At 34.4% G+C, this 26082-nt stretch overlaps 3 protein-coding genes across 3 annotated transcripts; 1 reads left to right on the top strand and 2 right to left on the bottom strand.

Moving 5' to 3' along the window:
* Positions 1-2861: 2861 nt before the first annotated feature.
* On the bottom strand, positions 2862-5388 carry LOC21388256 (putative pentatricopeptide repeat-containing protein At5g08310, mitochondrial). Its single transcript, XM_024165852.1, has 2 exons — positions 4005-5388; positions 2862-3899 (listed from the first exon to the last, which is right to left on the bottom strand). Exons 1-2 carry the CDS (start codon positions 5363-5365, stop codon positions 2903-2905), a joined length of 2358 nt encoding a protein of 785 aa, XP_024021620.1. The 5' UTR covers positions 5366-5388; the 3' UTR covers positions 2862-2902.
* A 6236-nt stretch (positions 5389-11624) lies between these two features.
* On the top strand, positions 11625-15947 carry LOC21388255. The gene is made up of 3 exons (XM_010098481.2): positions 11625-12276; positions 14161-14755; positions 15565-15947. The coding sequence occupies exons 1-3, from the start codon at positions 11773-11775 to the stop codon at positions 15873-15875; spliced, it is 1410 nt and encodes a 469-aa protein (XP_010096783.1). The 5' UTR covers positions 11625-11772; the 3' UTR covers positions 15876-15947.
* A 6313-nt stretch (positions 15948-22260) lies between these two features.
* LOC21388254 (L-type lectin-domain containing receptor kinase IX.1) lies at positions 22261-24479 on the bottom strand. Its single transcript, XM_024165850.1, has one exon. It carries the CDS (start codon positions 24475-24477, stop codon positions 22381-22383), a length of 2097 nt encoding a protein of 698 aa, XP_024021618.1. The 5' UTR covers positions 24478-24479; the 3' UTR covers positions 22261-22380.
* Between the last annotated feature and the right edge of the window lie 1603 nt (positions 24480-26082).

The following is a 26082-nucleotide window of genomic DNA, read 5'->3' as shown; positions in this document are numbered from 1 at the left end:
TTCACAGAAAGCATCAAATTCATTTGAGAAATATTCACCACCTCTATCACTTTGAACCATTTTGATTTTCTTATCTTTTTGGTTCTCAATTTTAGCCTTATAAATTTTAAATTTATCAAAGGCTTCATCTTTTGTTCTAAGTAAATACACATAAGTATATCTAGAACAATCATCAATAAAAGTGATAAAGTATCTCTTTTCTCCTCTAGTCAAAATTCCATTATACTCACAAATATTGGTATGAATCATATCCAATATTTGAGTATTACGTTCGGTTCTAGGAAAAGGTTTCTTAGTCATCTTTGCTTGTATACAAATTTCACACTTATCATTTTTAATATCTTTGCAATTAATCAAACCATGTTTAGACATGTATTTCAAAGATATAAAATTTAAGTGTGCTAAACGTGCATGCCAAACATCAAAAGAATCAACAATATAAAGAGAATTCACATCATCTTTATTATTAACGCTTAGTTTGTACATGCCATCACAAGAATACCCCTTTCCCACAAAGATCCCATTCTTAGATACTATACAATTATTGCCCTCAAGTACAATTTTAAGTCCATTCTTACACATAAGACTAGCGGATACAAGATTTTTCCTAATATCAGGAACATGAAGTACATTGTTCAATGTAAGCTTCTTTCCAGAAGTAAAGTTAATCTCCACCACTCCTCTCCCGGCAACCATCGCTGCATCATTGTTCCCCATGAGAACAGTTTGTCCTTCCTTTTCCACTTTGTAAGATAAGAACATAGTCTTGTCATTACAAACGTGGATTGTGGCACCGGAATCAAGCCACCAATCGGTGGATTTAAATGCAGCCATGTTAGTTTCGGTAATCATGCCAATTTGTAATTCCGAGACCATAGCACATATGTCTTCGGATTTCTCTTCAACGGTATTGGCCTTGTTGGTGTTCACTTCTTCCTTTTTCTTCTTGTATCTGCAGTCATTTTGGCGATGGCCTTTCTTTCCACAAAAGAAACAATTTCCAGAAAATTTCTTTTGGCCATTACCTGCCTTCTTGAACTTCTTGTCATTATTGACTTTGAAGTTCTTTGAAAACTTACTGGCTTCGGCAACATTAACTTTAGAGGAATCAACATTTTTGTTCTTGGAATCACGAGACTTAGTCTCTTCTTCTATTCTCAAGTGTTTTTGTAATTTCTCCAAAGTTATGTCATCTCTCCTATGAAGGAGTTTCTTTCTATAACCATTCCAACTTTGAGGCAATTTAGCAATAATTGCCCCACTTGAAATGATTCAGAAATCTCAACCTTCAATTCACGAAGCTTAGTAATAATGACTTGCAATTTATGTATTTGATCTAGAACGAACTTGGTGTCAACCATGACATATTCTAGAAATTTCAAGATAAGAAATTTGTCCGTACCTTCCTTCTCAGTTTTATATTTGTATTCGAGAGCGTTCCAAATCTTCACCGGAGACTCCATCGAGTTGTAAAGATCGTAGAGCCTATCGGAGAGAGTGTTGAGAATATGACCCCGGCATATGATTTCATCATCTCCTCGCTTCTTCCTTGCGGTCTTCAATTCTTCAGAATCATCCTCCTTTGGTTCAGGAAGTGGCTCCAATTTCGGATCAAGTACATAGGCGATCTTAAGCACGGTGAGAAGAAAAAATAACTTTCCTTTCCAGCGGGTGAAGTTGGTACCATCAAAACGATCAAGTTGAACATTAGGATTGAGGAAAGACGTCATGTTCTTTTCAACCTCCATTGCAGCAAGTATTAAAACCTTAAAGATTGTTGGGAAAATTCAGATTTGGAAGGATGAAAAGAATAGAGAATTCAGAAAGAAGGGTTTGAGGCGTATAGGAATACTTTCCTTTAAGGTTTTATTTGCCCTCACTTCTCAAAGTTTGCTAACGAGTTCTAAATGGCAAATTACCCCCAAGATACAACAAACCCTTGAACACAATATCCAGCAAAAATATTGAGTTCCAGAACAATGTATATCAATCTGTATTTTCTGAAGTCCATCATATAAAGACAGGGATGCATTCATCCTCTTTAAGTGTTACAACCTTTCACATAAAGATACCTTTTCAATTTGATGGTTATCTTTTATATGCTGATACACTTATAACAATAGTTATTTCTATTGTTAATAAATGCTCAGATATGTGAGAAAACATATCACAAATAGATGCAATGGTTCGAGACCTTTTCAGATCACTAAAACACACGAACACATTTTTCGTCGAAGATTTGCGCTGCAGCGCTCAAACGCGCGCTGCAGCGCGCGTGCCTAGCAAAACAGACCCAAGGGTCTGTTTTGCGCAGGCTGCAGTGCCCAAACGCGCACTGCAGCGCGCCCGTGCGCTGCAGCGCACAGCAGCGTGCCTAGCAAAACAGACCCGAGGGTCTGTTTTGCGCAGGCTGCAGCGCCCAAACGCGCGCTGCAGCGCGTCCGTGCGCTGCAGCGCGGACTCTTCCGCACTGCAGCGCGTGCTTGCGTCAGCCTACTCTTTCCGAATGTGTTTTAATCCAATTTTGTGATATCAAGATTGAGAGATATATTACAATCTCTCTAACAAAACTTTTGTCTCAAGAGTTGCAGATACACACAACTATAACATTCACTTAATGTACCCACTTGGGTTGATGCATGAAGATTCCTGTTCTACATGGTCTAATGGTATGAATTATATAATCTAACAAAATTTTAAATATATATTTGTTAAAAGAACTGAAGACGTTTATAGTAGAAAATAAATAACTAGGAGCAACTAGACAAGGTTGAACTTGAAATCATGTCTGCTAAGGAGTATGAATAAACTATAGCCACTGTTAGGAACCAAATACCATCTGACTTTGAAAAGGTGAGATTTTTCAACCGATATCACACGCTTTTGGCACTATGTAATAATACTAGACTTCACTCCGTTCTTCATCTCTAGAGTCCGAAATATTAATTGTTGGAAAGCCAATAAGAGCTTTTACACTCGAGGAAGATCTATCTTCTAGTTGGTTTGTAACACTTCCTGCGTCAACCATCTCTTGCAAAATCTCAAATGCCATAGGCTGATTTGATACAGATAGAAAAGCACTTACTAATGCTATGAAAACAAAATTGTCGGGTTTCATCCCCATTTCTTCCATCTCGTGAAGATAAACTAGAGCTGTGTCGGGCCGACCACACTTGCAAAGACCATTGATGAGAGCTGTCAAAGTGATCCTGTTTGGAGCACATCCTTTTCTTCTCATGTCATCCAAAAGCATAAGAGCGTCATTAGACTGTCCAACAGCGCATAACCCGTCTATTAATGTTGTGTAAGTGATTACACTAGGCTCTATCTTTTCACCAAGCATCCTAGAGAGGAATTCCATGGCTCGACCAATATCGCCAATTTTGCACCATCCATCTATCAACAAATTGTATGTAACAACTGTTGGAACAAGCCCCTTCACCAACATCTCGTTCACAACATCCTCGGCTTCTTGCATTCTTGTGGCCTTACAAAGCCCATTTATCAAAATGTTATAGGCAACTACATCAGGGCAACAACCTTGGGCGCAAATTTCTTTGAACATACGCAAAGCGCTATCTACATCTTGAGTCTTTACTAATCCATTTAAAGCAGCAGAATAGGCAACTATATCAGGAAGAAAACCTTCTTGAAGCATGTCATGAAGAAAATTACAAGCTTCAACTACCTTCCCATGTTTGCATAGCTGCTTCACAAGTAAGGTTGAATATTTTATCCATGGTTTATGTCCACGCATACGCATCCTTTTCACCATGTGAAAGGCTCCTGCAACATCCTCTCTTCTACTTAGGCACCCATATAAAGAATTATGAGTAAATTGTGTTGGTTCAAGTCCTGAATCCTCCATATCTCTCAGGAGCTCATAACTTTCTTCCAGTCTATTTGAATTACAAAGTCCATCTATCAAATCGTTATAGATTAAAATATCTGGTTTGCAGCCCATGTGGATCATATCTTTGAAAAGGGATAAGGCCATGCCCAACTTATCGGTCTTTAGAAGACCATCAATAACAATTCTAAAACAAGACGTAACAGGACGAACATTTATATTGAGGCGATTATTTACCTCGAATGCAGCATTAGATTCACCGCCCATCATTGCACAGAGCAGGAAATGAGCTTTATCAATTGAACCCATATTGACAAGGCATTTCAGCACAGAGTTGTAAAGCAAAATGACATCATCTTCACCCATATCTTCTACTGTTTCTTCAAGCAATGAAATCACACGCTCTCCATTAGAACAACATGATACGATCTTTATAAGGATCCTGACATCAGGACGGATACCCAATTGCTTCATTTCCGAAAACAAGCATAAGGCTTTCTCGACCTCATTGTTCTTACAAAAGCCTCCAATTAGCACATCATAAAGAGATACATCAACACCAAGACCCGACTCCCGCATTTTGCTAAACAACTGAAGGGCCCTATCGACTCTAGACTCTTTCACAAACCCGTTAATTAAAACACGAAAAGTCTTCTCATTCATCCGAATACTGTGATCTTCCATCGCGCCAATCAACTCAAACGCCTTATCCACCTTAGCCCACTTGCTAAAAGACACTACAAGGATAGAAAACACATGTGCATCAACCCATTTCTTCTCAAACATTTCATTAAAAACATCCAAAGCCTTGTCAAACTTGCCCACTTTGCAATAAGCCATTAACAACGGTGTCAAAGTATATTTATCTAACTCCAACCCAGAATCCATCATTTCCTTTAACCTCATCTCAAGCAAATCAATCCCACCAGACTTTGATATGACCTCAAACAAACAAGCATAACTATAAGCATTAGGAACGCAAAGACCCTTTGTTCTGACTTGATCAAACAAAATATTAGCCTCCTTAACCAATCCCAAACTACCCAAACACCTCAAAAAGAAACCCAAACCTCCAGGAGTCATTAAGCAATTCAAATTCACAACATCCAATGCCAAAGCTCTCAGTGGGGCATTTTGTCGAGCATTTGATAGGATTGACGCCATGGCATTGTAAGTATAACAGTTGTGCCTATAGCCAGACTGGTTTGACGCCCAAGTGAAGAAAGAAAAAGCTGTTTTCCAACTCTTTAAGCCGTTCAACACTAATTCAACAAGTTTGGTGGTGAGAATAGGTGCAAATTTCTTCAGCTCTGGGTTGTCCGGAGGAAAGGGTTGTTTGGTGAAGATGGAAATGAGGTCGTAACCGACTTGGGTTTGCTCCGAGGAGAGAGAAAGGCCATTGGAGAAGTTGGTGGAGTATGGGGAGTGAGATTGAGATGTGGGGTTTATGGGGTTTTTGTGTATCATCAGTTTGCAGAGACTTCGGTGGGTGTTTAAGATTCTTGGTAGTGCCATTCTCGTAACTATTAAGGATTCTGTGGTCTCTATTACGCTTATGCAGTGACAAGTAATATGGTGTTGTTTTGTAAAGGATTTTAGTAAATCCTTGTTTCTCTAGTGTGTTTGGGATTGTTTTTAATTGTCAAAAGTACTTTTCATAATAAATAATGTGATTATAGTATTTGTTAAAAGTGTATACAAATATTTTGCACATAAATTAATGCACTTTTTAAATTATTTTAAAAAATTGAAATGTGTAATTTTTAAATTATACTTCTATTTTTATTTTAACTTTAAGTAAAAATAATGATTCTATTAAAAGCACATCAATTATTTTAAAAGCACAACAATCTTAAATTGACCCCTTGGGTCGTAATTCGTTTAATCCCTTTTTCTTTGTCCCTTTATGTATAATTTATTTTAAAAGCACAACAATGTATAATTTATTTTATACAAATTGGGTTTTGAGGCACGGAACTTCATTATTATTTGGCTTCCATATGACATTTGGACTCCAAGTATAGTCGATGATATGGGAGCAATGTAATAGAACAACAATTTTAGGGTGTTATGAGAATATGAATAAACGAATATTTATAGTTTAATACCTGGACCTTATGAATTAAGCAGCGTAAAATGTACACTTAGACACATTGTACAATATCAACTTTGAATATATTATTGTCAATTGTGATTAAATAAATTAATCTTGTTTTATAAATTTTTAGTTAAATTTAAATTGTTATACATATTTGCAATCAACCTCATTTAAAATCTCAATTTAGGTTCTAAATTACCTAAATCAACATTCTGTAAGCAATGCAAAATTAGGGGAAAAAAACACACAAACACACACACATACACAAAAACAACACAAAAGAAACAACAAAACAGAAGATTAAAAAAAAATAAACAACCCTATAAAAGCAAGTCGAAATAATACAATTACGTTAGAGAATACGTTAATTTTGGCTTAACCAAATTCTAGATCGGTGTCTATAACATAATATAAGATACAGAAAAATCAGATAATTACATGCGTTGTAGTTGCTTACTTTTCCAAACTCGTGGTTACCCTTGTCGTCGTATCTTTTGTGTCATGAAGTGTCTTAGCCTACCGGTCATTCCTCAATCACTAATACTAAATAGATGGACAATGAACACAAAAGCCTCGTTTATTTCACCGATTTGAGTTTTCAATTCCAGTTTTGTTACAGTTAAAAGCTCTCACAAAAAGTCACTTCTAACTTTTTCTGCTACAGTTAAAAGCTCTCACATAAAGTCACATCTCAACTTGAATTAAAAACTCAAATCAGCGAACTGAACGAGGCCAAAGTCAAGAGTTGAAAACAGCATTGAACCATTCATGAAAGTGTCCTTAAGAGTTGCAGGAGATGGCTAGGTGTGGCTCGCTTACTATCCAATTCAACCAACTAGCAAACTATGCAACCAAGCAGGAAGAACTCTACATAGAGGCCAAGAGTGAGCTAGCATGGTTGACTATAAAATTACAAAACATCTTCATTGACATGCAATCCTCTAACTAGCAAACTTCCCCTAAAACTGCCTCTTAATGAAACACGATTTTTAGTCGTTGTTTGGTATAAGGATTCTGAACCTAGAATTATGATTCTGGGTTCAAACCAATGTTTGTTTATAAAAAAATAAAAAGTGGTTTTGATTTGAATCACCCAGAATTAATGTTTGGTTTGGATGGTTCTGATTCAAGATTTGAATCCTGATGTGATGTTTTAAACCATGAATCATCCCTGATTCTAAAATCACCCACCCCCTTAGTTTTGGGTGGTTCAAACCCCTGATTCTAGTGCTGGTTTCAGAATCATGACATAAACCCAAAATCATGAATCATGGTCCTGGTTCCAAAATTTTGGTTCATGGATTAGAACTATGAGATTAGAATCATTTTCGATTTACGTGTATTTTTTGTGAGAGAAAACACTGTAGCGAATCACGGACCATGATTCAAATCAGGGTATGAATCTCCCAACCAAACAACCCCTCACCTTGATTTGAACCCTCATACCTTAGGCTTCATTTGGTATGAGAATTCAAATCATGGTGATTCTAGTTTTGATTTTAGAATTTTGGGTCCAAATTATGGTTCTAAAACCAGAACCAGAATCAGGGGTTTGAACCACCTAAAATCAGGGAGTCGTTTTAGAATCAAGGATAATTCTGGTTTAAAACATCACATCAGGGTTCAAACTTTGAATCAGAACTATCCAAACCAAACACTAATTTTAAGTGAGTCAAATCAGAATCACTTTTTACTTTTTGTAAACAAACACAGATTTGAAACAGAATCATAATTCCGGGTTCTAGAATCATGGTTCCGGGTTCTTGAACCCTTGTACCAAATGTGTTCTTTGATATCCATAGGTAGTTTAGAATAAAGGAACAACGAATCATCATATAAACAAAGATCGCTCGAAACATGATGTTGCATAGAAAGCACAAGGACAAAGTGTAGTGTGTGCAAAGGTGAGGGGCACAACAAGGAGACATGTCCTCAGAAAAATACTCAAGGAAAAAACATCAATCAGCCAGAAGAATCGACTTGCACAAGATCACGAGAGAAATAGTATAGTTGGTCAGATGTAATGGATGCAAAAATTGGATTTTACCATTAGGCAAACTACCAATATGACTCATGCCCAGGTTTCGACCTTCAAAAATTTAGGTAACAACCATTCTTACAGATATTAACAGTACAACATTGCATCGATATTTACTGACACTTTATTTAACAATTAAATGCTTCTTTTTTGATACAGGGTTTAATACCAATCATCAATACAAAAACTACAAAAATAGGACTTCTCCTAATTACATATTCGTATTAAGAATTTTGTTCTTTCAATTGCATACAATTTCTAAATTGGACGCGTCGTTTTACTATTTAATATCATACATTATGCTTGCATAATCTACATGCAGTTATCATCAATCTAAAATTTCCAATGCGAGATACATTTTATTCTGGTTGTTACTTTTTAATCAACTATATGTTTTATCTTCTGCATTGGATGTTACGCTGTCGTTTTCTGTTATCATGACGGTACATTTCTATAACTACAGACAAAAATACAGTGTAAAGACATTTGGTTCATGGATTAGAACCATGTGATTAGAACTATTTTTTATTTATGTTTATTTTTTGTAAGAGAAAATACTCTAGCGAACTATGATTCGAATCAGGGAACGAATCTAGGTACCAAACATTTACATAATAATAACCATACTCATTTTCAGGAATAAAAACGACACTAGGTGAACATACGATATCTTGTTAACTATATAACTTTAACCCCAAACCCACGCTTTATTAGTTTCCACGTCAATAATTCTTACAGCAATGAATATTTTATTTGTTAATTGAAGAACATGGCCAAAAAAAAAAAAGTAATTGATCTGCATGATAATATTTTACATGAAATGCAGCTATGAAATAAAAACTCTATACAAAATAATTTTAAAATTTCTAATTAAGAGCGGTAATACACGAGATTGTAGTGTAAATAAAATGATAAAACGATCATTTTATCACATAATACAAACATTATTATTTAATTCCCTAAGGAAGAGAAAATAATAGATGCACTAACAAAACCTTATGTAGCATTATTTTTCTTAATATATAGACTGTACCTGCTATTTTCATGGGGCAAGCCTTGTGGGTTCAAAAGTCACCTTTAACACGTAATACAATTATTACTTAATTTGAGACCCTTTTCCTTAAGCCCTAATAAAAGAAAGCAGTATATAATAAATAGGTAAAAAGTACAAAAGGTGAAGATCATAAATAGAAAGAAAAATTAAACCATTTTTTCTTAAACTGTTAAGTAAGAGAAAATAGTAGATAACAACAAAGTAAAAAGTAGTATTAGCAACAAAAAAAGTAGTATTAAAAAAAAAAAAAAAAAAAAAAAAAAAAGAGTAATTGAAAACTACAAAAGATGAAAGGCATAAATGGAAATACAAATTAAACCAATAAGCTCTAAGTAAGAGAAAAGAGTTGATAACAAGTAAATAAAAAAGAAAAAATGAAAAATTTACTCTTGAAACTGTATGAGTCTGGACCTTTACCCTTTACTCTTGATAAATACCCTTTTGTTAGTGTAATTATTTGACTAAAAATGTTATGAATCAAGAGTAAAAGGTAAAAATCTTGATCCATGCACTTTCAATAGGTATTTATTAAGATTACCCAATAAAAAAATATAAAAAGTGAAGGGCATAAATGAAAATAAAAAATAAACCTCTTTTTCTTAAGCTTTAAGTAAGATAAACAAGTATATAAATAAAAAGTGCAAGAGGTAAAGGGCACAAACAAATAAAAAATAATTAGTCGACGACTACTTGCTTCATCATATTTTTATTATATAGTAGAAATAACAAAATTAAAATGTTATTTTTTTTTAACAGACATCCCTCAAATTTATCATTTTATCTAATTGATCCTTCAATTTTTAATCTTGACAATATACCCTTTAAATTTTCAAATTTATTATAATGTTTGTCAAAATAAAACTAAAGTTAAAATTTTGAATTGTTTCTTTTACTGAGTGTTTGATGAAGGTAATTCTAATCATTTTACGTCGAATTATTCCTCATATACACATCATTAACGGAAAATTTTTTGCTGAGTTGTGCCCCTTCACACAACGATTAGTGGATACGAAAACAACATAGAGGACCGATTGGTTAATACTCTTCTAAAAGAAAGTTCAGTCAGAAGTATTACGTTCCTCAAGAGTTAATAGATTATTAGATTTAATTTATTATTCATATTAACATGCGTTTTATTCCTGACCTATACTAAATATTTGTAAATTTCAGTAAGCCACTTAATTAAATTTTTTTCAATACAGGGATCTTTTGTGAATTCAATTTTACAGTTTTTATCTAAAATTTAATAAAGGGACTATTAATGAGACACTTTTTTTGTTTACGCTATCCTTGGAATAAAATAGACTAAAAAAATTAGTTCTACAGAGAGAAAGGAACAATTTTTTAATTTTAAAAAAATTTGAAAGTGGTAATGTTGTAATTATTAAATATTTGAAAGTGATAATGTTGTAACTATCATGTGATATTAACCTACTAACAGACAAATACTAACTTTTGACAAATGTTACATTTAGTGTCTAACTTTGAAAGTAAATATAATATATGTCAATTTATAAGACATCAAGAACTATATTGCCAATTGAAAAATGTTTATGTTACTCCAATTCTAAGTATTTACAATTTAGTGGAAAAAATTGTGAAAATATTGTATCCATAGAAATTTGGCAATAAACTAGAAATTAAAAAGATAAATAAAAGATAAAAAGTTTATTCTTATCCATTATTTATCAAATGAATTGCATTATATAGTTTTCATATGTGTCTATTAAACCTAAATTTCAATGAGGAACTTTAATTCTTAATTTTAAACTTGATTCTTTGAAAGAAAAATTCAAAATATCCCCTCAATGATGAATCACACGTGATTCTAAAAGGTCAAAACATTCACAATTAGATGATAATTTGAGTCATGGCAGCACAACTTAAAATCCGTATGTAGTTAATAAGTACGTAGTTAACAAGTTTAAGTTTGGTTAGGGTCATAATTAACATTATTAATAAATAAATTGGTTTTGGATTTATTTGTCTCACAATCTTCGCATCAAGACTTGTCTAATAATTCTATGTCAAATATGTTTAGTTTTTAAAGAGTTTTTTTTTTTTTTTTAAATTATAAATCAAAATAAAACAAGAAATTTTTTAGGAGGATATAAAAGTTTAATTCTTTATATATGTGGTTCTAAACATTCATAATTGTGTTATATGTACATACATGAGCTTTTTATGCAGAGTACCTTATTATAATTGCATGTTCTTGATCATTATATTTGACTACAATCATATATACAAAACTCATTGCAGATCCAATTAAGCATTCAAAACAAAACCATACTGATGAGATATTTTTCAGTACCCCTATCATAAAAATCTCAATATATATATTATATATGTAATATAAATATTAATTTATTAAAATCTCTAGATAATGTGGACTATCAATATATAGAATATTTATTTTATCTACCAAAAAATTGTTTGAGAATAAAATTATTTTATATGACAATACGACAATATTCCTCCTGAAAGTCCTTTTACATGTCAACCCCAGAATTCAAACACTTGGCCTAGCAAACCCTTAAAACCACCAGATATCCTTACACCTCATGATAAACGCTCTGAGAAGTTCAGTTTTTCTTCTCTCCCAAACTTTTCCAACATTTCTTGATCATTCTTGAACGCAGAAAATCGCAGATACTCACACATAGAGAGAGATATATATTTATATATATGATCATCTCAATCATCTAGCTAGTTATACAGTCGCAAGAGCCATGTCGTCGTCGTCGGAGCTGAGTCTAGTAGCATACGGCAACAAAAACGGCAGGTCGTCATCGCCGACGACCTTCTTGAACTCGATGTTCATGTCGACGGTGAATGCGGCGGCGAAGACTCTGGTGTCGGTGGCGGCGACAACCAAAGGAAGCGGCGGGATCGTGGCGGGCGGCGGCGGTGGCGGGGGGAAGTGGAGGCCTGGAGACCACTTCCGGTTCATGCTGATGCTGATGACGTGGCTCACGCTTTGGGTTCTTAGGGTTTTAATGGACCACATACCGTCTTGCTCTTCTTTGATGGCCTTGGGATACTGCACTACTTCTGCTCCTTTGAATCTTCTTCAGGCGTTTTCGCCTCTCGGGTTGCTCGAATTCCCAGGATCAGGGCCGTCAGCGGCGGCGGCGTCGGAGTCCGCTTCGTTGTCGGTTTCGTCGCTGCAGATGATTCTGAATGAAGGAGTTGAGGCTGTGCCTGTTCAGGCTCTTGGAAGAGCCCTTTCTCATGTAAGTAAATCTACTTTTTATTTTATTTTATTTTTTTCATTTTGTTTTGGAGCGAATATATTTAGGCTCGTTTGAGTTAAAAATTTGAGTTTTTTTACAGTTAAAAATTTGAGTTTTTTTACCGTAAAAAATTCTTAAAAATAATCACATTTAAAAAAGCTCTCACATAAAATCACATCTCAACTCGAATTACAAACTCGAATTAGCAAACTAAACTTGTTAGACATTTTCTAAAATGACTGTAGATTTTCGTGTGAGGTTTATTTTAAGGCAGTTGTGGGGGCGGGGGAATATACAATATATATATATATATATATATGTGTATATATATATATATATATGATTTTAGTGAGAAAAATAAAGTGAAAGTATTGAGATTTTTATTGCATCGTAAAATATGGTATAAATTTTCTTATTGTGAAGATGTAAAATCTCTTGTTAAATTTATTGACTAATTCTATTTATAATTGATGGATATATGCTCTTGTACTAGTACGAGTGAATTTGTACTTATGAGATTATGAGATTATGAGATGACGTGGTGTGATTTAATTAATTAAATATTAATTAGGACACCAAAATTTAGGCGGTAGAAAGACACCAAAATTTAGACAGACAGTAGCAGAGGATCCGGCGTTAAACCAAAATTTAGACAGTAGACAGACACCAAAATTGCGTTAGAAATATTGTATCTTAGAACAATAGGTTACAGTTCGGGATATATATATTTCACCCAAAAAAAAAAAATACTCGGGATATATTTATCAGAAAACAGATCACCACTAATTGAAATTTATCTTATTTTTTTATCTCTGTTTTTTTTTTTTTCATCCGAAGATTATTAGTGAAATTGAGTAGGGCAATGTCTAATATAGTTTTTAACTCTGGCTGAAAATTTTGCGTTTCAACATCGCATTTCTTTTCATTTAAATTTTAGTTGTATCAGTTCAGAGGGATTACTGGCCTTTGTTTAAGATAGTGGAGAGCTTCAATTAATTACCATCTATATGCTAGAGTTTTTTGTTTTTATTTTGTTTTTTTTAGTCATAAAATAATTTGGACTCAATTAGTTCTTTACTAATAACTACAAGAGATTTCAAATATGGCAATCCAAATATGCATTTTTTTATTTTTTTATTTTGAAGGAATTCAAATATGCATGTTCACATGGAATATAGAAACTCAAATACTGCTCAAACAGTACATAGTACATGGATAATTCTAATAATGGAAATTATTTGTTTCCATTTATTGCAGAAAACCTTTTAATGAAGTTATCCCTCAATATTGTTTAAACTTTAGCAATATTAGGGATTTAAAAAAAAGCAAAATGTAATCAATATTTCAGAGTAATGTGATAGGCACATCAAATGTTTATCAAATTATGATAATTGAATAGAAGTATATGTAATATATTTAAACATTTATTATTTAAATTTAATAAATATTTACACAATGAAGTAAGTTTCTTAAAGTAATCCAATTAAATATTTTTAGGGACAATATTCAGGAAACGAATATTTTTAGGGACAATATAATTGGTTTTATGATTTCTATATTTGATTTTTTTTTTGGGTGACATATTATATGTTGTTAATATATATTTCCTTCTTATAATTAAATTGGTTTTGTATTTTTTTTTTTTTTTATGGTTTTAAATTGGTTTTGTATTTGAGTCAAAACTCAAAAAATCTCCCAGAATTCAATGACCTGAAAAAAGAGCAAATGATTACTGTTTAAATCCACGTAGCAGCCGACTTTACTTGAGCTGGACAGGTGTTCACATAAATCCACCTCGACACTTTCCCCGAGCGCCACGTGCCCATTGTCTCAACACACTTATGAATACGTGTCACTTTCTGATTGGTTGCTCAACACGTGCAGATCCTGGCCTTACTCAACGAGATTCCCGCCACCTCGCGGAAATACCAGTTTGCGATGGCGATGGCTGAGCGAATCATGGACGGTAACGCCAGATCAGGCCACGTGGACATGATGGAAGTCAACCGAATGGCTCTCTCATCATCATTTGAGCGCACCTCAAATCTCCTGCAACGCTCCCTAGAGAAGCATCGCCGCATAAAAACCGGAGACCACCATGGCGGCTGCGCGTGGGCCGCACGCGCCATCCGGTCGTTGCCGCTGGGGTCGTACGTGGTGCCATATGTGAAGGGGCTGGGCGCGTGTGTTGGGGCGGTGCGGTCGTTGATTGCCACGTGCCGGTCGCAAAGGACGAGGCGATTGGCGATAGGTGGGGACGGTGGCGGCTGGTGTGGAGGAAGGGTGGTTTGGGAGGAGGAGGAAGGGGGTGAGGTGGTGGCGGAGAAGCTGGCGGAGGAGCTGCTGTGGATAAGCCACAAGCTGAGGGTTTATGGAGCAGTGGATGAGGCTCTTGTGCAATGGAGCTATGCTTCTGGCTTGGCTTCGGTTTCTCTCACCACGGATCCCAGGCTTCAAGGCCTCATTGTCAAGATTTCTGGTTCTTATCTCTTTCTCTCTCTCTATACCTAAGAGCTTATATATGGCTTAGTAAGCACTATTAGATGTGTGTGTACACTACGAGTGTTTAGTATGAGAATTCGTGTCATGGTTCGAATCGTAGTTCGTAACTTACTATAGTGTTTTCATCACAAAAAAACACACGTAAACTGAGAATAGTTCTGAATCATTATTCTGAATCCGTAAACTAAACGTCCACTTAATACTTCTGATTTATTGGTTCAATTCAAGTTAATAGTTCTGATTTATTGGTTCAATTCAAGTTAATAGTTTTGATTTATTGGCGGCAAGTTAATGGTTCTGATTTATTTGCAGGAATTTTGTGAAAGAAGAAATATTTGAATTTAAATTCTTTATGAGATAAAAAAAAAACATTGCAGCCAAATTAGAATGGTGAGTTTTAAGTATATGTACCAATTAAGGAGCCTAAGATAGTGGAAATTATACAAGTATGTTTGACGCATGCAATGCGTAAAGATAATTTAGAGATTGCCATCATGCCGTGCAGTATAATTTATGAGTGAGGCAACTATTATGCATGGATTTGTTTATTTCCGTGACAAAATAAATCTTTTGCTTAAATGAACGCGATTGTTGTGAAATTGCCATTAGAATATTTTATTTTTTTTTAGGGGAATTGCCATTAGAATATTAAGTAAACATGTTCTATTAAACAATTTTTTTTTTTTTTTTTTTTTTTTTTTTTTTTTTTGCGTGTTCAAATCATGTATACTAGTTTTGTTTGCAAGAGAGACATACTCCGTAAAACTAATTATTTTATACATGTAGCCATGTTATTTGGTGATATGAACCACGAAGAGTTGGAGATTTCAAGGGAAGTGAAGTTCAGGCTGCTCCTGCTATGGCTTCCATTGTTTTGCCACGCCGGCAACGGATTCGCATATCCCGTCTTGACATTCTTCGAGAAGGCGGAGGTGGAGAGAGCGGTCGACGAAGCGATCTGGAGTTTGCCGGCGATGGATCAAGAAGTGATCCTGACCAATTGGATACAAGACTATGCCATCTCCGCCTCCGATTGGCCAAATCTCCAGATTTCTTATGATCGCTGGTGCCAATCCACACGCAATCTTGTCAACTGATCATGTCGAGAAGCTATTGAAATACCATACAAAATGTAATATGCACCAATCGTTTCTCATGGTCATGTTACGGTTTCTTTAGTACGTATAATAATTATATATATAGTTGTGTACACTTGGTTTCAATAAGCATCTGAATGGCGAGTACTAGCTTGTGTGTGTAAAGCTTTTTATTTATTTCTTTTATTAGAGCTTTTTGTATATATTGGCCGATTGTGTCGGAACTAATCGGTAATGAAAAATTGTTGATTACCTATATGTACTTAAGTTTCGCATTTCTCGTCATGTTGTGGTTCTAAGCTGCATTTTATTTCAGCTAACTACAGTGTAAATTCTGTAGCCTGTTAGATTTGTTAATCATATTTAGAAATTTACATCCTACAGAAAAACGTCTCTCGGAGCCTAAGACCTCTCAATCTAGTGGCATTGGGAGTTCCGGTGGGGTGCGATTTGAGGAGATTGCGGGTTCAATCTCGTTTTGTATTAAAAAAAATAAAAAAATAAAAAACGTCTGTTTGAAGTAGAATTCCATAGTGATATGGTTGGTTTGCATGGTATTTTCATTGCCTTGCTATATTTCCATGTGTCTAAGAGTTTATTATTCTTAGTTCCATCCATTTAAGATTATAAGAATAATCTCTTAATTACAATCTCTTAGTACAAGAGAAAATCTTTTGATTCCAATTATAATGTGGAATTTACTTGTGTCAATTTAGGGGGGCATTTGGGTTTATTTGATTTGCCGCTGCACTCGGGAAAGATTTAACCGAGTTGGTTACATACCCCGTTGAGGGATTAAGCCATTTATCGTTCTTAGATATTTTGTAGTTGAAAAATTCTAAGGTGTATGACCATGTATGGAATTTTAATAAAATTTCCAGGTTTATGACCTATGTTGGAAATTAAGGATTTTAGGTAAATGACCCCCTTTAAGAATTTGTGGATGAAATAATTTGTTTTGTGAATTTTGAAAATTTCTAAGGTGAATGACTTATTAGGAATTGAGATTTTTGACAGCACGAGACTCTTCGTTAAAGTTGTCTATGTATCTTTTTGAAAGGATTCAAGTCAATCGTAATTCAAATTTTTGAGATTTGGGATTTTTATGATTTTTTGGCTATTTTTGAGATAAATGATCCCTTTGAAATTTTTGGAGCAAATTTTCCATTTGAGTTGGTTTTGATGATTTTGAGGTGAATGACCTCATTTTGGACTTTTATTTCGGAATAAGCCCGTCACTTCAGATAAGGATAACAATGTAAAGGCCCTTTCCAATTTTGAGTTGAGATCTTGATTTTAGGCCTTCAACAATACAGACTTGGAAGAGTCCTTTTATTTGCTTTGGGCTTTGATTTCTTTCCTTGGTCCATGGTAGTCTCTTTGGAGACTCGGGCTTTGTTTTGGAATTATGAATGAGTGAGAAATATTCGAACCACTTGCATGATCGAGTTTGAGAATTTAATGCACGACCAATACATACATGCAGAGAGACAATTTTAATTTCTTTTATGCCATTTTTGCAGTAGGCATTATTTCTTCATTTGACATTTGGGTTCTATGAAATTGCAACCCAAAATGTGGAGTGCTATATATACACATATACTTTTCAAAATCCTTTTTAAAGTCTCAACATCGGTGAAAACTGACTTTTTCACCGAGAAGTGAAAATCCATGAAATATGTCCAAAAGGGAAGAGAAATGCAATCTCATGCTCAAAACTCAAGAAATGAACATGCTAAGTTCAATAATCTATAAAATATCCATGAATGCATAAACGACAATACAAAAGTGTCGTACTCTAATAAGATCTATTTAAATCTCCTTGAGATATCATAGTTATCAAGTGTTGGTTTTATCATCTTTTAACACTTTTCATCGTATTCCCTTTAGGACCTCACACTTAATGTTATGCAACTACAAAGGCTCCAAACTACCAATCGTTCAATCATAAATCAGTTTCTAACTCGAATCCGTATTTTTCATAAATGCAGTAAATTGGCAGATTCGTCGACCTTGACTAAAATATACATAAATTATTATCTAAATCTCCAAAAATTTCACAATAAACTCCATAAGAAATTAGACACGTAGATATTTCTAACGAGCTATCATATGCCCAAATCCGAGCTCCTTAAATGCCTCAAAAGTAGTTTTCAAGAAATCAAAATTCTGTTCCTTCCTTATTTTGACAGCTTTTGGGAAGTTTCTTATAGAAACATCCAATGCGCACAACTCGGGTTACAAAACTCTAAATGACGTGATTCTAACTCTTACACATTACTAATAACGTGTTCTAAATGGTAGTAATAGTGGTTTAGGTATAGCAGTCTTATTTCAAAACGTAGGGGTCTCAGTTCTTTATTTTATCAATTTTTAGAAAAAACAGCTTTGGCTGCTGTTACGAAAATAATCATAAAATATTCCCATGGAATTTGAAGTGTCACTGTACCGTGTATTGACTCGTACTGTATGGCATGTCCCGACACCAAAACTATTAAACTAAAAACAAAACTCAATCAAAAACTTACACATGCTCAATTCCCATGGAATTTGAAGTTGTGCTCTGATACCAAAATTTGTCACGACCCTAAGGAAAATTAGGATTTTCGACCAATAGGTTAGTCAAGGTTGAGTAAAGTTGACCAAGTTGACCGACTGTCTAAAAAACACAAGAAAAATGCGCACCGGATAAGAATTAAACTGAACCGAAATAATATAGTTATTAACAACACATGGTTGAGATTTAAAGTGATTAATGGATGGAGGACCGAGATTAGGACACTTGGAATGGAAGAGAGTGGCCAGCCAAGTGTTAGGGAGAAAGCAAGTGAGATATTTTGATATTTTTACCAAAAAGACCCTAGAAAATGTCAAAATTACACTTAGGTCCCTCATGCTTTTTATGAACGGATTTAGAAGGGAAAAATACAAGGAAAATGTCCATTTTTCATGCAAGAAAACAAAGAGAACTCTGCCAGGAAAGAGAGAAAAAATTCCCCAAAGTGAGAAAAACAAGTTTGAATTGAAATTGGCGGAAAACTACGTAGATTAGCGTCACCAAAGCTTGTTCTTCATTCTTCTAAAGTAAAATTTCAATTTTTCTCCTTATTTTTAACCTTGGCTGCACGTCCATGAATAGTGGAATTCATGAAAAAAGTTTTCTAAAAATGATGATTAGCTTATGGTTCTGAATGGTACCGAAAAACCTAATGTCTAAAGGTTAAATTTTTCGGTTATTAGATTATGTTTATAGTATTTTTGTTTAGGGAGAAATCTTGTGAGAATAGTGATCTTCTCATAGCTCACCAATCCAATTCCACTCCCGTCTGTTACCTTTGGAATCTCGTATGGAGTCTGCGCAAGGAAGAAGGCAATCCCCTCTCCGTTCGGCGTTTTATCGGCGTGGGCGATGAAGGAGAAATCCGTGGTGAAATCCGCGACGACTACTGATCCTGTTGAGTTGTCCTAGAGGTGCAACGCTTCGAGGTAAGTGACTCGACCGATTTGGTCAGTTTGTTTGCGGTGAGTTCGATTTCTGAACCCAAGTAAGTGATGTTTCCTTGAGTTATCAGCTTGCTCTTGTGTTGTTCTCTAAATTCTGGAAAATTGAACTCCAAGGGAGTAGAAAACGGGATTACTATCACAAACAATAAAAAATATGGTCAAACCCGTGAAAGACTGATTTGAGCGTATTGGAGCCATGGTAAGAGGAAAGATTAGATGTGGAGGTTTCTAACGATGTTTTTGATATAGGTACCATTTATTTTCTTAATTTGAGTTTATAATTCGTATTTTGTTATAATAAAAAATTCTCAAAAATAATTATATTTAACATTTTTATTATAATAAAAAATTTTCACATAAAATCACTTCTTAACTTAAATTAAAAATTTATATTAACGAACTAAACCGACCTATAAAATAAAATAATATGTTCAAATATCTTCAGGTGGGTGTACGTTAATTAATTATAAAAGGACCTTTAGCACTATGTGTCTCAAATTAACCTAGTCAAACAGACGTGTCTGCAGGGCATGTTTCATGACTTGGCAAACAACCTTCTTGACTTTTCTAAAAGAAATATGTTCTCAAAAAAAATAAAAAATAAAAAAGGAAGATTTTGGTATTATTTTTTCTCAAAAATTAGGTGAATGGTCAATTCAGTTAGATGACCTAGCTTAGCTTAGGGCTAAATCCATTTTCAATCGTAGACTTGTTTTGGTATTATTATTATTTTTTTTCCTAGGAATCTATGATGGAATCAGTGTAAAGGTGGCCGTTTTGCAGCCACACACAAAGATATGTCCTCGTCCACTATTCTTTAGGTAATTTTCGAAACAATTAAACTGTCAATTTTTTTTTGTTTTTTTGTTTTGGTGATTTCTCGCTCAAACTTTCTAACAACTAAGCAACCCCTCGTGTTCCTAAGACTCAGCATTTCTCACTCGACGACTTCTTATCATATATCAAAAGCCCGTTTAGTTCATAAATTAAAACTATGAGATTAGAATTATTTTTAATTTACGTGTGTTTTTGTGAGAGAAAATATTGTAGTAAATCATGAATTATGATTCGAATCAGAGAACGAATTCTCCAACCAAACGGGTTCTAAATGTTTCACTATAGGCTAAACAAACAAACAAATCACAATTGGATATTTAACCTCTAATATATTATCTGATTTGTTCGTTTGTTTTTATTTTTTTAAATATTTTTTTTATTTTGTATTTGATGTAGTTTCGAAGATTTTTTTTTTTTGAATGCATTTTGAGTTTTGTGTTTCTGTGTTTGGTGATTTCTGAATTTAATTTGTTGTATTGACCCGTTTTGTTCACACACACACACATATATATATTTAAAAATTTAATTTCTTTTTGAAAGAAACAGTACTATAGAGAAAAGGTTTCAATCTTTCGACAAGTGGGACTTATAGGCCTCGTTCATTTCACCGATTCGAGTTTTTAATTTTAAGTTTTTACAGTAAAAAGTTCTAAAAAAAGGTCACATCTAACTTTCTCTGCTACAGTAAAAAGTTTTCAAAAAATATCACGTCTAAACTCGAATTAAAAACTTGAATCCGCGAAGTGAACGAGGCCTTAATTTTAAGTAAAATTCAAGTTTGAGGGAAGGTTTGGGCTCTAAAGGATCTACAAGAGCTTCAAGGATGTTCCTAACTTCAAAACAACGCGCATGTAATTCAGCCAAAAATCTTGTGGGAACAAAAATCAAACCAACGGATCGGCGAGTGAAAGAGGAATACAATCCAAAATACTTGTGGTAATATCAGCGAGAAAAGCTCCAGATCATCCGAGTCGATCTTTGAAGCCGCCTCCGCCACTGCCACCATTGGTTTCTTCGCCACCACCGCCGTACCGCCGCCATTTTGAGCAATGAAAAATCCCTCATCACTGTCACCACGGTCGTCATCAGAAAACTCTTCATCCCAATGCTATTTTGAGCTCTACCCACCCTGTTGAACCAGATATGCCTCATAAAAACATGACCTCATGAATCGAATCGTCCTCTCACCATCTTCACGAGCTCAGGTCGACGAGATCCAAACAATGTAGATCAAAAGTGGAGGCGGCTGATGGAAGAAGGAATGAATTAGGGTTTTTTTTTTTAGGGGAAAGGGAATCGATGAGAGTTTTTCTTTTTTCAATATTATTTTTTGGAATCAAGTTTTTCACTGCTTTACTTGGCCCCGTTCTTTTCGTTGATTCGAGTTTAGAATTCGAGTTTTGCTACAGTAAAAAGCTCTCAGAAACAATCACATCTAAGCCCCGTTCACTTCACCGATTTGAGTTTAGAATTTGAGTTTTGCTACAGTAAAAAGTTCTCAGAAACAGTCACATCTAACTTTTTTGCTACAGTAAAAAGCTCTCACATAAAATCACATCTCAACTCGAATCAACGAAGTGAACGGGAGCCTAACTTTTTTGCTACAGTAAAAAGCTCTCACACAACTTCACATCTTAACTCGAATTAAAAACTCGAATTAGCGAACCGAACGAGAACTTTCAATCACATGCCCAGTTAATTTTTAGTGGTAAGTCACGTTCTCGAAGCCGTTTAAATTATAGACAGATCTAGACAAAAGGGGCAATTGTATCTGTTTTCTATAGATCAGGGAGTGTTTTGAACTGTTTTAAAAAATCAAGTGGCATTTTGAAACAAGGTACATACTATAAGAGCATTTATGAAAATAATTCTTAACTCTTAACTATAAACATACAGCGAATAATCATACAAAACATTAAAGTAAAAATAAATGAAAGGTAGCTTTGAATTATATGTTATGTATTATACTTAAAATTATATATTATAGTATATTATACATAATATATTTAATTTAAAAACAAGATATAATTAAACAATGAGAGTAAATGAGGAATAGGATCGGGAATCTCTAAATTCGTCTTACTCTACCTTTAGTTGATTTTTAAAGGCAGAGTAAGATTTTTAAGCCACATAGATTAACATATTATACTCATCTTGAGGTGTACTAGGGACAAGTATAAGACAAAAGTGCCATGGAAGGAGCAGATGCCCCAGAGGATGTGTCTGTACATTGTGAAGAAGTCGTGTATTGACTCGTATTGCTTGAAGGCTGAGTCCCGCCAATCTGAAATGCACTCGTACTACCTGTACCGGAATCTTGAAAAGATGAAACTAAACAAGGCAGATAGGATGGTAAAGGCATATGACTCGGGAGAACCGGCAAAGGAGCTTCGAAATCAAGCACATGAATTGCTTGCTTTATTGAAGGCCTTAACTTGTGATCTGGGTGAGCACACCATAGCCCAACAATCATAAGTCTCTCCATCTGTTGCTCATTGAACGCCCCGCAAAGGGTCGGATCAGCCGCTTCAAGAATCTTATCCGCGCCGTATAGATCCCAAACCGATTCCACTATTATGGTTTCGTCTTCTCTTTCATTAGGCTCAATGGCTTTTCTTCCGCATGCTATTTCCAATGCCACGACCCCGAAACTGTATATATCGGATTCCCTACTGGCCCTTCCTGTGGTGACACATTCAGGGGCCATGTAGCCTAATGTCCCGGCCAAGGCTGTAGTTTGTGACCCTTTGTCATGGTCCACTAGCCTGGCCAAACCGAAATCGCCGAGCTTCGCGTTGAAATTCGAATCCAACATTATGTTGCTCGCTTTTATGTCCCTATGCAGCACACACTGTTCCCATTCTTGATGCAAATACAGCAACGCCGACGCCATGCCCCGAGCTATGTTGTACCTCGTTGCCCATGTCAACACGCTTTTTCGCTTGAAGAGGTGAGAATCTAGGCTTCCATTCGGCATAAACTCATAGATTAGGAGGAGATCTTTCTTCCTATGGCACCAGCCTATGAGTTGAACTAAATTTCTGTGCCTTAATTGGCTTATGATCTTCACCTCTGACGCATACTCCTTTACTCCTTGATTGGAGACACTAGAGACCTTCTTGATGGCAACATAAGAGTTCAAGCTTTTCAGAAAACCTCTGTAGACTCCACCAAATCCTCCTTGCCCAAGCTTCTCTTCCTCTGCGAAGTTGTTTGTCGCGACAAGCAATTCGTCGTAAGAAAACCTCCGAGCGCCGCTGTTCCTTTCAAAATCATCATCCATATACAAGTCAAAAACCAAATCATCATCATCATCATCATCACCAATTTCTTTTTTAGTCCTCTTCTTCCACAAGACAAGACCAATCAAACATAGCACTGTAACAAGAATTACAAAAGCGCCAACGCTCAATCCCACCACCAATCCCGTCTTCTTAGAATCTGAGCTTTCTTTCCCAGGCTTTGTAACAAAATCATGAGATTTAAAAGACCATGACCTAAGAATATGCCGCGAAGTGAATAGTCCATTCGCAGCTGAAAAGCCAAAACTAACCAACTCAGGTAAATAAAATGCCAAATCTATTTCATAAAAAAGTTGTTGTTGAACAGGGACTTTCTCTTCATAACCCGTGAACAAAACACTTAAATTCTTCCTTCTAGAATTGTAACTTATAGTAGCATTATATATATTCCATGACGTGATATCACAAGACCATCTTGTAGTCCTCTTAGATTTCACTGAATTCACATCTATACCTACATGTTCATCAAGGTCTTCAGGATCAAAATCCTGGTTCCGCAAAGTGTCGAACTCTATCGCAACTAACGAATATGAAGTTGACTCTCTCTCCTCAGAGCTCACCAATCCAATTCCACTCCCGTCTGTTACCTTTGGAATATCGTATGGAGGCTGCGCAAGGAAGAAGGCAATCCCATCTCCGTTCGGCTTTTTATCGGCATGGACGATGAAGGAGAAATCCGTGGTGAAATCCGCGACGACTGCTGACCCTGTTGAGTTGTCCCAAAGGTGCAACGCTTCGAGGTACGTGACTCGGCCGATTTGGTCAGTTTTGTTTGCGGTGGTGAGTTCGATTTCTGAACCCAAGTAAGTGATGTTTCCTTGAGTTCTCAGCTTGCTCTTGTGTTGTTCTCCAAATTCTGGAAAATTGAATTCCAAGGGAGTAGAAAACGGGATTACTATCACAAACAATAAAAATATTGGCAAAACCATGAAAGAGTGGGTTGAGCGTATTGGAGCCATGGTAAGAGGAAAGATTAGTTGTGCAGGTTTCTAACAATGCTTTTGATATATAATAGAATAATGGTCACGTTTAAAATTAATTTTATTTTTATTTTTTATGTTTTTTTTAAAAAAAATAAAAATTATTTTTAAAATGGTGTTTGACGTAATAAAAATAAAAAATAAAAATAAAAATAATTTTTTAATTTAATGTAAAATAAAAAAAATAAATTTTTTATTATTATTTATATTTATTATTTTTATATTTTCTTTCTTCGAACAGAGAAAAAGAAAGACGCATTAATGAATTATCTCATGTTAAAACAAACCTGACACGTCTTCTTCAATTTTCACGGTGCTGGTGTAAAGCCCTTTTCAGTCTCTGACTCTTTGAAAAGTTTTCCAAGCTCGTCTTGGTCAATGAAGTCCTTCAATTAATGTAATTTTCGAAACACGTGAACTTGTCAATTTTTTTTTATTATTTTGGTGATTTCTCGCTGGAAATTTCTAAAAATTAAGGGCTTGTTTAGTTTGTTGATTTGAATTTTTAATTTGAGTTGAGATATAATTTTATGTGAGAATTTTTTACTGTAACAAAAAAGTTAGATGTGATTATTTGTGAGAACTTTTTACTGTAACAAAATTTAAATTTTAAACTCAAATTAGCGAAATGAACGGGGCCTAAGGAACCCTCGTGTTCTTAAGGCTCAGCGTTTCTCACTTGACGACTTCTTATAAGATATCAAATGTTTGACTATAGTCTAAACAAACAAACAAATCATGATTGGATATTTAACCTATAATATATTATCTGATTTGTTTGTTTGTTTTTTATTTTTTTAATTACTTTTTTATTTTGCTTTTGATGTAGTTTTGGAGAATTTTTTTTGTGAATGCATTTTAATTTTTGTGTTTCTGTTTTTGGTGATTTCTTATCTTAATTTGTTGTATTTGACCCGTTTTGTTCATATATATATATTTAAGAATTTAATTTTTTATAAAAAATACTGTAGCAAAAAAATTTTAACCTTTTTACAACTAGGGCTTAATTTTAAGTAAAATTCAAGTTTTCAATTTTTTTTAGTATGTAGTGGAGAGGTAAAATAACTAAAATAGACATGCCCGTTGAAAGCTTGATGCAAATAGACGAATTTTGGTTCTACGTCTTCGAGCTATATATCCTCGTTTAATTCTAGTCATTGAATAAATGAAACTTTGATGAATAACTAATTGATTTCTTTTCTTTCAGTTATTTTCTTTCCTTTTCCTAGTCTATTAATAACAAAACGGATTCTTCCAATGTATAAAATAAAAATTCCAATGGCTTTTGCTACTATAACCTTCTTAACATACATATTTATAGTTAATTTAATTTCTATTTTTAAGATCAATACTCATTACATTTTTACATAAAAATACTAAAAAAATATAATTTTAATTTTATAATTTAATGTTTCAAAAGAGTAAATTACTTTTATTCAAAAGAAAAAAATGAATTCTTAGTTATGGTTGTTCATTTTGATAGTTGTTAAAAATATTTGAGTAAATTTAGCATAGCATACTTATTAAATATTTTAAATTTTCAAAATAACTATTATAAAATAATATATATATTAATTTAATATT

Source organism: Morus notabilis, unplaced genomic scaffold (assembly GCF_000414095.1).
Source record: "Morus notabilis unplaced genomic scaffold, ASM41409v2 Scaffold820, whole genome shotgun sequence".
In the NCBI taxonomy this organism is placed as follows: Eukaryota; Viridiplantae; Streptophyta; class Magnoliopsida; order Rosales; family Moraceae; genus Morus; species Morus notabilis.
This window is presented reverse-complemented; position numbering and strand designations above follow the sequence as displayed.